The sequence below is a fragment of the Topomyia yanbarensis genome, chromosome 2 (assembly GCF_030247195.1).
Source record: "Topomyia yanbarensis strain Yona2022 chromosome 2, ASM3024719v1, whole genome shotgun sequence".
NCBI lineage: Eukaryota > Metazoa > Arthropoda > Insecta > Diptera > Culicidae > Topomyia > Topomyia yanbarensis.
In genome coordinates, this window is record NC_080671.1 from 319,079,956 (window position 1) to 319,096,371 (window position 16,416).

The 16,416-nt window shown below is 41.0% G+C and overlaps 2 protein-coding genes across 9 annotated transcripts in view; one reads left to right on the forward strand and one right to left on the reverse strand.

Annotated features, from left to right (window-relative positions):
- The window catches only part of LOC131683731 (flotillin-2), a 503,804-nt gene that overhangs the window by 171,721 nt on the left and 315,667 nt on the right, over window positions 1-16,416 (forward strand). The gene's annotated exons all lie outside the window — the stretch shown is intronic.
- LOC131683724 (glucose dehydrogenase [FAD, quinone]-like) overlaps window positions 10,363-16,416 on the reverse strand; it is a 43,498-nt gene continuing 37,444 nt past the window's right edge. For all 3 annotated transcript variants that reach the window (XM_058965962.1, XM_058965965.1, XM_058965963.1), the window contains 2 exons: window positions 12,615-13,355; window positions 10,363-12,549 (listed from right to left, as the gene is read on the reverse strand). In XM_058965962.1, coding sequence (XP_058821945.1) covers window positions 10,843-12,549; window positions 12,615-12,770 — 1,863 coding nt within the window. In that variant the 5' untranslated portion in view covers window positions 12,771-13,355 and the 3' untranslated portion in view covers window positions 10,363-10,842. The remainder of the gene's footprint in view (window positions 12,550-12,614; window positions 13,356-16,416) is intronic.

Here is a 16,416-nt window from a genome sequence, read left to right on the forward strand (position 1 = left end):
TCCCTATTTTTAAAAAAATTTCTGCTCCGTGATGCAAATCATACATATTTTGTAGTTTTTCTAATGTGAAAAAATCTCAAAAATCGATCGGAGCCTTTCTGGCCTTTGTCCGAATACGAGAAGTTGGGGTTATATGGCCTTTTGTCATTCATATTAAACTTCATCATTTTCTCGTGAATATATCTCTATTATTCTTCACTGAATTTTCATAAACTATACCTCGTTGAACGTGGAAAATCCTTAGGATTATAACAAAAATAGACTCGTTACCGGTAAAATTCAGGAACATCAAATTATCTGACATATAGTGTCGATTTCACATTTTTATCATAAAATCGCACATATTAACTTCATTTAACAACAAAATACTTATTTAATGTACTACTTTTAGTGTAAAATATGCTTAGGGATCACATGAGAAAAGTTTCATTCCTGGAAAAATAGGGGAAGTTGAGGTATTAGGACAAATAATGAAAAAAATGAGATTTGTAGAGTAAATATCAAAAAGTTTGAGGTTTCTGAATTTTACCTTTAACGTTTTTATTTTTCATACTCTGTTGCGTTTTGGCTTTGCCTCATCACAAACCGACACTAACTTATTGTCGGAATAGATTAGCGCCGGCTTGACGCAAATCCCTTAAAACTAAAACACACTTTGTGTTTCAATCGAACGACTGATCAAACGTGATGTTCCGTTCGAGCAGAAGTTCTGTTTATGCCGATGAGACACAGTGAAGCCGAAACTTGTCTTGGCTTAGCAGGCCTATGCGAAAGCACTAGTTTTAAGGGATTTACGTCAAGCCGGCGCTAATCTATTCCGACAATAAGTTAGTGTCGGTTTCTGATGAGGCGAAGCCGAAACGCAACAGAGTATGAAATAAGGATTTGTGCCCTCCTGTACAAAGACTGGTTTTTACCAACAAATTTTCACCCTAGTGAGAAATGTTGGTTTTTACCACATTTTTGGTCCTTAGGATGAAATATAGCATAGTTTTTATTTTTGTTTTATACCTCAGAATTTTACACGTTCAACAAGTTACATTTTGTGAAAATTGATTGAAGAATAATAGAGTTATATGTATGAAAAAATGATAAAATTTAATATGAATGACAAAAAGCCCTATAACCCCAACTTCTCGTATTCTGACTAAGGTCAAAAGGGTTCCGATCGATTTCTGAGATTTTTTCACATTAGAAAAACTACAAAATGTGTATGATTTGCATCACGGAGCAGAAAAATCATTAAAAATATGGGATTTTGGGTCCAAAATGACCCAGTACCCCACTTTCTCGTATTTTCCTAGAAACAAAAATATCTCCATTCAAATACTAAGATTATTTCCTTTCAAAAGAGGTATAAATTGTAATTTTCTGATTGCTACTTCAAAAGTTAATGTATTTTTCCTCCATATTTTCCAATAGTACCAATTTCAAAAATTTTCAAGCGAAGTGGGCGGTCTAAAATTGTCCAAATGATTGTAAAATTTGGCATCTGACCTTACTTTGACATTTGTCACAATATGAGAGGGGGGGCCTTTGAGAATTCAAAAAAAATATTTTTTTTACATAAAACGTTTATTTGACACGGCATTTGCAAAAGCTTTTTTACGCTGGGGTTTTTTTACATAACATGTTACAAAGGTTCTTAAGACTATCACATTATAAAAAAATCACTTTCTAATGTTAACACTGAGGATAATCATCATTTTGAATATTTTTAATTATACTCTATTTTCTTGAATTTCAATGTAAACCTATTGATAGTTTTTCTGTAATCTTTGTTTATTTTTTTTCTTTATTTATATCGTGTTATCTAATTTAACTAACTGCGAAGAAATCTAAATTGTTTGTGGGTAGCAAGAGAAAAAACTAGAACCATTGTGGGGATAATTATATTTGAATATTTATTGTTTTCAGGAAATGATAAATATGGCTCATGTATGTAAGATCTCGTAAAGCGAGGATATCACGAACAGGTACATAGGGTGGTTTTCTTCTGGCTCGTAAGGAGTCTATTAATTGGGATCTGGCTTCACGTTATTCAGTGCAAGACCAAACAACATGTTCAATGTCTTCGTAACCCTCTCCGCAAGCACATTGATTATCTTCTGCGATTCCAATACGGCCGAGATGCGCATTCAACGTACAATGGTTGGACATGAGTCTAGACATCACACAATTTTTTGTTTTGCAATGCCCTATTATACATGCATGTGGACTAACAGAATTGAAGTAGTACAAGCAAGATTCCTCCGCTTAGCTACTTTGCCGTGGCATAACCCAATAGAGCTAACACTATGTTTCGATCGCTGTCGTCTGCTCGATATGGAAAATCTGGCAAAAAGACGAAATACATTCAGAGCGCTATTTGTTGGGAAAATATTGGCTGGCCAAATGGATGCCCCAGATATTCTCTCATAAATCAATATCAACGTACCCCCCCCCCCCCCCCCCCCCCCGAAACCTTAGATCACGTAACTTTTTAAGACTTGATTATCTGTAATGTTATTGTAATATTGTAATTTTGTTAATTTGTAATGTGAGATTAATTGTTGTAATTGTTGAAAAAAAAACGTTCGAAAAGATTATGGGTTTTTACGCGCATTCGTGGTCTGCTTTTGAAGTGAACCTTCAAATGAGCAACATACAACAACAACTTCAAATTTCATGTATACCAACAAGGGTCAGATGAAAAATGAGAAATAAATAAATAATTAAATAAATACTCGCTTTTGACTATAGTTTACTCAATTTCGCACTTTTTACACCAAATTTTCAAACACCTTAGTGTTAAATTAGTTCTGGAAGTTTCATTTCGACTTCGTCTCATCAGAATCCGACACTAACTTAGTATCCGGACTTAACTAGCTCCAAAGACGGAAAGATGATTTGTGTTCCTGTTCAAAAACCTAGTCAAACGTTATGTTCCGCAAAAAGATGTTTTGTTTAAGCTCACAAGAACCATTGAAATCGAAGTTTGGCTTTGCAAGCCAATGGATTAAGCGTCAAGTCAATGCAGTCCTGGAACTAAATTAGTGTCGGATGAGACGAAGTCGAAACGCAAGTTGTATAATTGATTTAGTAATAGGTGATGAGACAAAGTCGAAACCCGATTATTATAACTAATACAGTGCGCAAAACTGGTTTTACCCATCTCCTTAGTGGAAATAAATTTGTTTCCACCCAAAAGTTTTTCCTTGTGGAGAAAGGAGTAATATTGCATAAGACACCATACTGTTGTACATCTATTCGCACACATTTTTTGGGCACCAAATTCCCTTTATTCCGTAATTTTTTTTTTTTTTCAATTCGTTTATTTGATAAGGCAGGTTTGCGTTAGCTTAAAGGTGCCAATTTTGTTTTGTTTTACATTTTAAATTACTTAAAACTAGGGGCTTACATATTGATTTTTGAAATTAAACTAAGGCTAATTTATAGCTATACATATACACAAGGGGGTAGTATAATTTTCGTAAGATTAGAGGGGTCATTTAGTTTTTATGGCAATATGGTTTGACATTTTTAGCAATGAGATTTTTGGAGCAAATAATGTTTAACTAAGGGGGAAAATTTTTACGACTATCTTAAAAGTAGAAATAATTAGAGGGCGTGATTAAATTTTGTAAAGATTCGGAGACATTAATTAGAGTTATTTTATGTGGTAGTAGAGTTGGGCATTTTCAACGAGATCATATAATGTAATAGTTAAAACTAGAAAAGGCAAGAAGAGCTAAATGCTTCATGAAGATATTTGGGGGGGGGGGGGGGAAGGGGTGTTACTTCTGTGTATAAGAGTCAGGGGAAGTAGGGTGGACAAACATGGCAGGGGGAGAACATTATTTCAGTTTCAGACTTCGGGAGATCAACGGATGGATTACAGAATCAGGGTGGTCTTCATCAGGAAGAATCATGTACTGGGACGCCGGGTGGTCGTTCTCGAGATGGCAGGGGTTTCTCCAGACGATTTCGTAGTGCGGCTCAGATGTTGATCGGCTACATTTCGAGTTGTGCGTGTGATGTTCGTGCTTTAGGTCCCGTGTTTGTTGGCTCATTCGACAAGGATGTTTTGTGTCGCCTTGGAGTCGCATCAAACCATCGTGGGTGTATGGTACAGGTGGAAGAGAGCGCTTCTGAGAATGATAAGGAAAAAGGGGCAGTTAAAGTTGGATATTGATGGTTTTTATGAAGGTGTATATAAGGGACATATAGAGGACATCGCGGCTTGCCAACACATCTCGAACCGGAACGTTGGGTGGTCTTCCTCGGGCCCGGAGGGTGTCCATAAGCCGAGACCTGGCGGAACTGTACTCGGTGCACGCCCAGACTATGTGCTCTATATCGTGATAACCGTCGCCACAAGCGCAGATACCACTCTCCACGAGCCCAATACGTCGGAGATGTGCATCCAGCGTGTAATGGTTCGCCATGAGTCGGGACATCACACGAATGAAGTCACGACCCACATCCATCCCCTTGAACCAAGGTTTCGTCGATACCTTAGGGACTATCGAATGTAGCCACCTTCCTAGCTCCCCATTGCTCCACGAGGTTTGCCAACTTTCGAGGGTTCTCTGATGAGTAATACTGAAAAATTCGTGGAAGCAAATTGGTCTTTCAAAAACGTCACCTTCAATGGCACCCACCTTAGCTAAGGAGTCCGCCTTCTCATTGCCCGGAATGGAGCAATGAGAAGGGACCCACACCAAGGTAATCTGGAAAGATTTGTCAGATAAAGCACTCAGTAGCTCCCGTATTTTCCCCAAAAAATACGAGGAATGCTTTCCATGTTTCATCGAGCGAATAGCGTCAATAGAACTCAGACTATCCGAGACCATGAAGTAATGGTCTGCAGGTAATGTGTCAATGACTCCAAGGGTATACTGAATAGCAGCTAGTTCTGCGGCGTAAACTGAAGCAGGGTCACTGAGTTTGTAGGAGGCGGTGAACTTTTGATTGAAAATACCGAAACCAGTGGACCCTTCGAGGTTTGATCCGTCAGTATAAAACATCTTAGAACAGTCGACTTCTCGGAATTTATTATAAAAAATATTTGGAACCACTTGTGGGCGTATATGGTCCGGAATTCCAATAATCTCATCTTTCATGGATGTGTCGAAGAAAACAGTAGATTCAGAAGTATTTATGAAATGCACACGGTTGGGATTGTAAGAAGAAGGATTAATATTTTGCGCCATGTAGTCAAAGTACAGTGACATAAAACGGGTCTGAGAATTGAGCTCAACAAGCCTTTCGAAATTTTCAATCACCAACGGGTTCAAGATATCGCATCGAATGAGCAATCGATATGAGAGTTCCCAAAATCGATTTTTCAGCGGGAGAACGCCCGACAGGACTTCGAGACTCATCGTATGGGTCGACTGCATGCACCCTAAGGCGATACGCAAACAACGATACTGAATTCTTTCGAGTTTGATGAAATGTATGTTCGCGGCGGATCGAAAGCAGAAGCATCCGTATTCCAGTACCGACAGTATCGTTGTTTGATACAACCTAATTAGGTCTCCTGGGTGGGCACCCCACCACGTTCCGGTTATTGTACGAAGAAAGTTGATCCTTTGCTGGCATTTCTGTTCCAGATACCGAATATGGCATCCCCAAGTACCTTTCGAGTCGAACCAGACCCCTAGATATTTTACTGTGAGGACCTGAGCTATAGTTTGACCCATTAATAGAAGCTGTAGTTGTGCTGGTTCACGCTTCCTAGAAAATACAACTAGCTCAGTTTTCTCCGTGGAGAATTCGATACCCAGCTTAATAGCCCATGCAGACAAATTGTCCAAGGTATTCTGTAATGGTCCTTGTAGATCGACAGCTTTGGGTCCCGTAACAGACACCACGCCATCGTCTGCAAGTTGTCTTAACGTGCAGGAATTGTCAAGACATTCATCAATGTCGTTGACGTAGAAATTGTATAACAGGGGGCTTAGACATGAGCCCTGGGGAAGGCCCATGTAGCTAAATCGTGATGTCGATAAGTCACCATGCGAAAAATGCATGTGCTTTTCCGACAACAAGTTTAGTAAAAAGTTGTTTAAAGTCGCTGAAAGACCATGCTGGTGCAGCTTCTCTGAAAGAATGTTGATAGAAACTGAATCAAAAGCCCCCTTTATATCTAGGAACACTGATGCCATCTGCTCTTTACTAGCATAGGCCATTTGAATTTCGGTTGAGAGCAACGCAAGACAATCATTCGTCCCTTTGCCTTTGCGAAAGCCAAATTGTGTATCTGACAGTAAGCCATTTGCTTCGACCCAATTGTCGAGGCGGGATAGGATCATTTTCTCGAACAACTTCCGGATACAAGATAGCATTGCGATCGGTCGATACGAATTGTGGTCGGAGGCTGGTTTTCCTGGTTTTTGGATGGCGATGACCTTCACTTGCCTCCAATCGTGTGGGACAATGTTAGCCTCAAGAAACTTATTAAATAAGTTCAACAAGCGTCTCTTGGCAGAGTCTGGCAGATTCTTCAACAAGTTGAATTTGATTCTGTCTGGCCCTGGAGCTTTATTGTTACACGACAAGAGAGCAAGTGAGAACTCCACCATCGAAAAAGGTGTTTCGTTCGCGTTATCGTGACGGGACGCGACGCGGTAGATCTTCTGTGCCGGGGCGGAATCCGGACAAACCTTCTTGGCGAAATCGAATATCCAACGGTTTGAATATTCCACGCTCTCATTAGTACTGTTTCGATTTCGCATACGTCGGGCTGTTCCCCAAAGAGTGCTCATCGATGTTTCTCTCGTTAATCCGTCGACGAACCGGCGCCAATAACCGCGTTTTTTGGCTTTCATCAAACTCTTCATTCGCTTGTCTAACGTCGCGTACTGTCGAAAACTAGCGGGTAACCCGTCGTTCCGGAAGGTCTTAAACGCGGCGGCCTTCTCTGCGTACACGTCTGAACACTCTTTATCCCACCAGGGATTGGGAGAACGTTTTTGTATGTTCGCGCCGGGTACTGGCTTAGTCTGAGCTTGATTCGCGCTGTCGAGAATCAAGCCAGCCAAAAAGCTGTACTCTTCCTCCGGAGGAAGTTCTTGAGTAGATTCGATGTTGTCGGATATCGCGGCAGCATAGCTCTTCCAATCGATATTTCGTGTTAGGTCATACGAAATATTGATTGTTTCCAATGGCCTTGAGCCGTTATTGATTGAGACTACGATCGGCAGATGGTCGCTACCGTGGGGATCATGGATTACCTTCCACGCGCATTCTAACTTTAGCGAGGTCGAGCAAAGGGATAAATCTAATGCGCTTGGGCGCGCTGGTGGAATCCGTGTCATTTCACCCGTGTTTAGAATTGTCATGTTGAAGTTGTCGCAAATATTGTGAATTAAAGAGGAACGGTTATCATCATAAAGGCAACCCCATTCCGTACCGTGAGAGTTAAAGTCGCCTAAAACTAGTCGCGGTGCAGGCAGGGATTCTATGATGTCATGTAACCGGCGATGCCCAATCGCGGTGTTGGGGGGAATATATATGGAAGCTATGCAAAGATCTTTGCCTTTGGTTGTTACTTGACAAGCGACAACTTCAATACCTGTTATCGAGGGAAGGTTAATTCTGTAGAAGGAATAGCGCTTTTTGATCCCCAAAAGCACTCCTCCATAGGGGGTGTCTCGATCCAGGCGAATAATATTAAAGTCGTGGAAGTTGAGATCTATGTCGGAAGTTAACCAAGTTTCACATAATGCAAATGCATCGCAACTCAAATTATTTATTAAAATTTTGAAGGAATCGATTTTCGGGATGATACTTCTGCAATTCCACTGTAGAACAGTGATCAAATCCGTGACCTCGTTCGATGAGTTAGCCATCGAAGGATACAATCGCTGAAAGGAGGGGCCATTTAGCAGTCAACTGCTTCAAAAATGTTCTTACTGTAGGGAGAAAAGCTAACGACAGACTTTTAATAGGATCAGTTATATTGAAAGTTTTTATTATCCAGTCCACAATGTCCGAGAGTTTAATAATTCCAGTGCCGCGATTATTCTCGAACTGAAACAGAGGAACACTTGGGATTTTTGATGTTCCGGGAAGTGCTGGGAACTCCTTCTCTGAGTTTAATCCTCCGAGACCAGGAGCTAATTGCTTCGGTTTGGTTGCAACACTTCCAATAGATGTGACTTTCTGAGTCCCGTCAAGGGATACCTTCTGGCCTTTACAACGAACTTTAGGAGAGGAAATGTTCCTCCTCTTCCTATAACTTCTAGGCGCCCTAGTAGATGTTCCCTCTTGTGGGTCATCAGCCTCGCCCTCGTTAGGAGGCAAGTGAGCATAGATGTTTGTTGAGGTTGGTGGTGTAGCTTTCTTTAGCATTTCTGCAAAAGAACGTTCGGATCGTCGTCGTTTTAGTTTATCCCCGCGTAGTTTGTACGCGGGACATGCCGAGATATCATGCAGATTCTCTGCACAGTAAGGACACTTCTCAGCATTCTTACTGCACGAATCATCTAGATGATTCTCCCCGCATTTTCCACAGCGGGCCTTATTGCTACAATGGGTGGCTGTGTGACCCAATTGTTTACACTTTGTGCAATTCATGACCCGCGGCACAAACAGACGCACAGGCAGACGAACCTTGTGCAAGAGGACGTAATTTGGCAAAGCGGTACCAGCGAAGGTCAACCGATAAGAGTTTGATTGGGGGTACGTTTTTGAACCATCCCCCGCAACTACTACTGAGTGCAAACGCTTGCACTCGAGTATTTTCACTGGCTGAAGTAAGCGGTCTCTGAAACGGCCAACCCCGTACTGCAGCAGATCCTCGCATGTCAAACTGTCATCGGTGACAACGCCTTCAGACTGTACTTTCACAGCTGGAATATACACGTGATAGTCCTTCGTAAAGTGCTCGCAGCAAGCAATATCGTTTGCCTGCTTTGAGTTAGTCAGCACGACCCTCAGCCTGTCTGAGCGGACCTTTTTTATTTCCATCACAGCCGAGAACCGTTCCGTTAGGTCTTTTGAAATCTGTAATAGATTCAGCGATTTTGTTTTGGACCGAAAGAAGACCACAAAGGGACCGGTCGAGAGCTCTGGATATTGTTTGGGTCGGGGGAGAGCCTTAGGAGTCGACTCGATCTCCATTTGGCCATCCGGGGAGGAAGCCATCGACACCGTCAACGCACGGGGTCAGCACCCGCGCAGACGGGAAAAAGCCGTAAATGTATCAAAAAGGTAGATTTCACTTATCTGTATACTCGTTTCCCACGACGCACCAGTCCAGCTTAAATAGCTGGTTATTGTTCAATCCTCGCTTTACGAACAAAAGGTTGAGGAATGTGGCCTAACGGTTAACACACGCTCAAAAGAAAATAAAAGTCCAAACCTCGAAGAGGCAGAGAATGGCAAAATAACCTTGAACGCGGATTACTGCACTGTTCTTTTTCCACCAGACCGAAAACAAAACACTTCTATCTCGATCGAGCGATGCGTAGAGACTAATGATATTCCGTAATTCTGCATATACATCGTTACAGAAAATCGCCCAAATTTCACATGATCTGGCAGGAAACAGGTATTAAATGTAACTCTTTATTCTAAAATTATTATGCATGAGTTGGCGATGAGATTCGTACTGAGCGACCTCAAACCTTCTGTTATTTGGAAGTAGTACCGATTATTGCGCGACAGCTCGTAGAATCGTGGCAGAATATGGACATTATTACATATTTTGCTAAAAATTCTCTGCTGTATCTCATCAAAGGATTCATTGCATTGGCAGGAAATGGTTGTGAAATTCATTGTAGTCGTGTAACCTATGCGATGGCAAAGAGCTTTAGACAGATCAGTCTGATCCTCTACCCTTTCAAATAATTGGAACGATTAATCGATCATTGCATTCAGGGTGCTTGGGTGAGTACCCGCGGAAGTCTTCTATCACTATGTTGTGTAATGTCTGTTTATAAGAATGTAAAAGCTTTGGAGTTTTTCTAGATATTGAAGTTGCTTTTGACAACGTGTCTTTTAAATCATGCAATAGTCCTGATCGCGATGACTCGGCTGTGATGTTTCTCAGAATAGGAGATCGCATTGGACTATAGTAACCACTCTGTGCTTCGCTTTGCACTGTTGTGTGCATCGAATCTCCGGTGAATGAAAATATTGATATAATAAAAGCGATGGTGGCAATTAAATTTGTTATGCAAAATAAGTATATTTGTCCATACTTATTGGATCTGTAATATAATTATGCAATCTGTCTCAACGATGATGATCGAATGTTACAATTTTATCTAATCTCTAACATTCGACGGTAATCAATGCAAAGGTAAAAAAATAATTTCCTGCCAATCATAATGTGTGATATGTGTAATAAGAAATTCGTTTTTTCTCTTTCATTATTATTTATTGTCTTGTTGGTAACGTTCATATTCGCAGAAACAGCAAATAATTTATACAAGAAATTGGTCAGTACATACTATACTTTTAATTAGAAGAATCAGAATTTACCTTTCAGAGCTTCTTCCTGAACATATTGTCCTACTATTCTATATTGTTTTTTGTCCTATAACATTTTTTAAAACAAAAATCTTCGTCAACATAAAATTTTTTAGACACAATTTCCTATTGTTTCAAACAATCCGTATTCAGTAACACTTCGAATATCCTAATTCATAAGTGCTGACTAGCAGAAATTTTTAAACTATATTCTCTCGGCGTCTCTCTTTTCTTTTTCTACCACGACAATCACTGGTCCGTTCGTGTCTTCTTTGTTACGCTTTTATATCACATTGTAAATTTCTCTATTTAAAGTACACAATTTTCAATGCAGTCAAAAATTAGGCACATTCGAATTATCGTCACTGAACCCCGTCTTCACCAACGACCCCAGTCCTGTTTGACCATGTCGGCTGCCTTCTCCGCGATCATGATCACCGGTGCGTTGGGATTGCCACTGATGATCGTTGGCATAATACTTGCGTCTACCACTCTCAATCCGGACACTCCGTACACCCGCAACCGGGCGTCTACCACAGCTCCGGGATCCCAGCTTGGACCCATTTTCGCAGTTCCCGCCGGATGGTAGATGGTAAAGGTAAACTGCTTTATGCAGCATGCCCAGTACTCGTCGGACATGAAGGGCAAATGCCGACAGCCTGGCAGCGGTATCTTGTGCGGTCGTGAACCGAAGCGTTGGAATGCCTGGGTGGAGGATACGTTGACTGCAATCTTGATACCCTCCACAAGAACCGCCACATCCTCCGGATGCGCGAAATAGTTGGGCTCGAGCGTTGGTGGTACAAATGGGTTTCGCGACTGAAGCCGTACCCAGCCGGTACTTTTCGGTCGCAGTAGAAGAGGTAGAATCGTCCATGTCTCAGCACTTTGGAGTGGCTTGTAAACCGTATTGTAAAAGCCATCACGTAGGTTGAGAATTTTCCGTATGTACTGCCCACCATCCGAGTTCACAGAGCTGGGCCCGAAATGAAACTGGATGTCTGGCCATTTGCCAGATGGATCGGCGTACTTGGTGTTGACAAATGCTAGTCCCTCAATTCCGGGAAAGGTCATTGGACCCCGTTCGTTGAAAATATAATCTAATGCTACTGGTACTGTTGTAAAACGTGACGTCTTCACAGTCACTGGTTCGTCTATTACGAAAGTTAAGCCTCCTAGACCCACGTGATCCTGCAAGTTGTCACCAACTGGAAGGTCGGACAACACTGGGATTCCAAGCTCGGTAAGGTGGTCTGCCGGGCCTACACCACTGAGCATCAGGATTTGCGGAGTGTTCAACGCTCCCGCTGATAGTATGATTTCCTTTTTGGCAAAAACCAGTTGCCTTTTGTTGTGGCGCGAGAACTCAACTCCGTAAGCTCTATTATTTTTGTCAAAAAGAATACGTGTCACTTGAGCATGCATTGCTACGTGCAAATTCTTTCTCAACCGTACCGGGCGTATAAAAGCCTTTGAAGTACTACACCGACTACCACGCCGCATTGTTGCCTGAAGCAACATAAACCCCGTCTGCTCTGCTCCGTTCAAATCCCTGTATTCGTAGCCCATCTCTTGCCCGGCTTGAATGAATGCTATTGAGAGTGGAGTTCTCCACGGTGCTTCTTGAACTGTTAAGTATCCGCCTACTCCATGGTACGGTGACCGTGCCATGTACGGATTACGATTATCCTCTGATTTGATGAAGTATGGTAAAACATTCTCATAGCCCCATCCTATGTTTCCCTGTTCTAGCCAACTGTCGTAGTCTCTTCTGTTTCCTCTGACATATACCATTGCATTGAGCACACTTGATCCTCCCATAACTTTTCCTCTAGGCCAATTACACCGATCGCCTATCATCGCTTGACAATACCGACGGTCTCCTGATGGTGTTGTTTGGTACTTCCAGTCGAACTCGGTCAGCTGAAGGTAACCCGCTAGTGACGGCACGTCGGTCACCTCCGTTTCATCTCCTCCAGCCTCCAGCAGCAGAATTGACCAATCTGCCATCTCCGAAAGTCGTGACGCCATGACTGCTCCGGCCGAACCAGCACCAATGACAACGAAGTCATAGTAGCGTCTTATCTGAAAACGAAAAGAACACCCAGTTAGTGAACTATTCAAAGTGAAGAGTATGATCAATGCGTTACTGTTTGTTCGTCTATGGGTTTCGATTCCGGATCCACACTTTGGTATCTATAGTAATTGACTCCTACAGCTATAAGTGGTATGAGAGTGAGTAGTGCTATCGGGGTGTGCGTTATTCCTCCAGCTACTGCCGCTAAGGAAGCGAGTCCAAGAGCCATTGCACGAGAGAACTAGTGTCGTAAGTGGGGTTTTTCGAAAATATCTTTTGTATGGTGTCACGCTGAAAGGGAATTTCTAGGAATCGGCGAAAAGAGTCGTTCATACGATAGTTAGTATTCCTGTAAGCAGTTTCTATTTAGGTGATAGTTTCAGCGAATGTGTAGAAAATGTCGTGTCCCCGACTGCTATATCCACACATCAAGATCTTGTTTGTTGTTGTCCGAGAGAATTTTTGGCGTGTAATTTCGTATACCGCCGGGGCGCACCTTCTGAAATAGCAGCTTAGCGTTTCTGTCCTCTTCCTCGATGTCCAGGTAGGACTTGATATATAAGTGTTCGTTCAGGTATTTGGTCTGGCGCTCTACGCTCTTGTACGAGGAAGCCGCCGACGCAGACGATGCCGAGGAGGTCGTCGAAGCAGTGGATGGGGAACGGGAGGGCGCAGTGGAAGATTTGGATCCCGTCGTCGAAGCCAAAGACGTCGTGTGGTGGTGATGATGGAGATGGTGGTGATGGTGGTGGTAGTCATGTGCGGAAGTACATCTGGCGGGCAGAGACTTCTCTTGGCCCATTTTATTGAAACTCTGAAACGATAGGAAGGAGAAGGTTACCAATGTGTGAAGAATGTTATGCTAGGTTTAGATTGGGTAAAAGCAATAAATAGCGGCACTCAAGGAAGTAGATGCGCGTTTAGTGTGAAGGCGTATGAATATAAAATCGGTCTTTGCAATCCTAGCGAGGGTTTTGCTATCGGATATGTGTAGTTACTTCCAGTTAAAACTAGTGGTGTTTGATTTTTAGTCCCGAAAAATAATATCCCGAAAAATATTATTGGCCAGTAATTCACAAATTGATAGAACTCTCGAAAAAGAGTATAACTATATCGTCGTGTATGCAAAAAAATCTCGCCTCGCTAACGTCTGAAATGCGCAGTTAATATAGCTGCCTTTGCTCCGCACACCGTTATTAGTAGAGCCGCTAAACAATGCGACAGTTAAACTTACGCATAGCAAAAAACTGTCTACCCCACTTGTTCAATAAGTTTGTTTACGTGGAAGGTCCGGAAGGTCATTCTACCCCTTTCTAACACCAAGTAAACAAGCGCCAGATTGACTCTAAGTCCAAAACCGAAAACACGACGTATTTGTTAGCAAACCCCTAACATTCTTGTGGAGAGGGTTACCACGACATTGAGCATATTGTTTGGTCGTGCATTGAATATCGTGAAACCAGATCACAATTAGTAGATTCTTTACAAGCCCAAGGAAAACCAATCCATGTTCCTGTTTGAGAGATCCTGGCTTACCGCGATCCTATATACATGGAACTTATCTATCATTTTCTAAAAACAGCATCTGTCAAAATTTAATTAGATTCATCTCCTCATCTCTCCATGACTAATCATTCACCAATTAAAGTGTCCTAGAATATTTAGTTTTGTTTTGAATTTCAGACAATAGCAGAAAAATGTAAATAAATACACACGAAAATACAAGATCATCATGAAATACAAGAATCTAAGAAAAAAGCAAACATTAAAGTGATTACAGTGATAGTTTTAGACAAAATCACTAGTATAGTTAAAATTAGTCTTAAGGATTTTTGTAACATGCTATGTAAACAAAGAAACTTTGGCGTAAAAAGCTTTCGCAGATGCCGTGTCAAATAAACGAATGAAAAAAAAACCCTAGCGTTGCGTGATTTCTCGCAAGAAATGGAGATCATTTACAAGCTGATGAGAACTAGTGAAATCAATCATTTGGTATGGCTTAGCAAGCCAACGCAAAATGCACTAAGCTATTTTCTCCTTAGTGGAGAATAAATTGTTTTATCTAATTTTTTCTCCACTGAAGAGAAAATCGTTTAAAATCACTTTGGTACGTTAAGGGGTTAGATACCTTTTTTGTGAGAGAAAAATTTATGCTTTAAAAAGCAATCGTTAAGGTACGACAAAAATTAATTAAGATCGATTGAAAAAAAAATTGAAGAAAATCGGTTGAGTTGTTTTTCGGCAATCGTGATCACGGAAAAAACATTTTCGGAAAAACGATATTTCGAGATAATCGAGTTTAAAATTTCAAGCTACCACTGCTCTGGGTAGACGAAGCGCGCTTAGAAGTGCTATAACTTTCGCTCTATTTCTCGGATCTCTATAAAAATTTGAGAAAATATTCTCAAGGAGTTGTGCTTTCAGATAAAGTAATACAAAATTTCGATTTTTTTGAAAAATAAATAGGTATGTAATGCCTTAAGGGCACATAAAAGCTATCTTGCGGGACATACGCAGGGCTGCTCAGAAACACATCGTGTTTTCGTTTTTGGAGCTAGCAATACTCCGGCGCTAGCTTAGTCCTGTCGCTAAATTAGTGTCGGATTTTCATGAGACGAAGTCGAAACGAAACGATTAGAAGAGAAAAAATAGTTTTTACCTAAATTTTTCTCCACTAAGGAGAAATATAACATAGTGCATCTTCCCTTGGCTTGCTAAGTAAAACCAATTGTTTTGATTTTGCTAGTTCTCATCAGCTTAAAATTGGACTCCTTTTCTTGTTGTGACTAGGGGTTTGCTCAGAAACACAAATCGTGTTTTCGTTTTTGGAGCTAGCGTCAATCCGGCGCTAGCTTAGTTCTGTCTCTAATGGGGTTTTTCATTGAAAAACCCCGGGGCGGTGGATTGCACTGGTGTTGCATTTTCTAGCAGAAGAGCAGGCCACTAGACGTGTTTCATTCCCACTTCTGCTAGAAAGTGCAAAACTAGTGCAATCCACCGCCCCGGTGTTTTTCAATGAAAAACGACATAAGTTAGTGCCGGATTCTGATAAGACGGAGTCAAAACGCAAATCCCCCAACTAATGTAACTCCCTTTATCCAGAATTATAGAGAATGGTGAAAAAAAATGTTGCGTGCGTACAGTTTTTTGAAGTTTGATGAAGGGTTTTTAGTTTTATAGAACTTCACTTCAATTTTCACAATCCGGATATTTTCTAAATGCTGAACAAATTTCTTCTTCTATTGTAAGTGTATCGGGTAAATTCCCCGAATTTTATGCAATTTTCCGGAATTTATCAGGATTGTCAGATTTTGATCTCCGAAGTACGAAGAACTATCCTGAAGCATGTAAGACTTTGCTTTCCTGGAATTTGGAGTTCGCCCCTTACGTTTGTAGGATTTTTGCATCTACATGAAATTCCTAAGGCTTCCCTGAATGTCGAAAAGATTGTTTGAAGCGCGTTTTTATTTTTGTTTTATTCCTCAGAATTTTACACGTTCAACAAGTTACATTTTATGAAAATTGATTGAAGAATATTAGAGATATATGCACGAGAAAATGATAAAATTTAATATGAATGACAAAAGACCCTATAACCCCAACTTCTCGTATTCGGACAAATGTCAAAAAGGTTCCGTTCGATTTCTGAGATTTTTTTCACATTAGAAAAACTGCAAAATATGTATGATTTGCATCACAGAGCAGAAAAATCATTAAAAATATGGAATTTTGGGGCCAAAATGACCCAGTACCCCACACTCCCGTATTTTCCTAGAAACAAAAAAATATCCATTCAAATTCTAAGGTTATTTCCTTTCAAAAGAGGTATAAATTGTAATTTTCTGATTGCTACTTCAACAGTTATAGCATTTAAT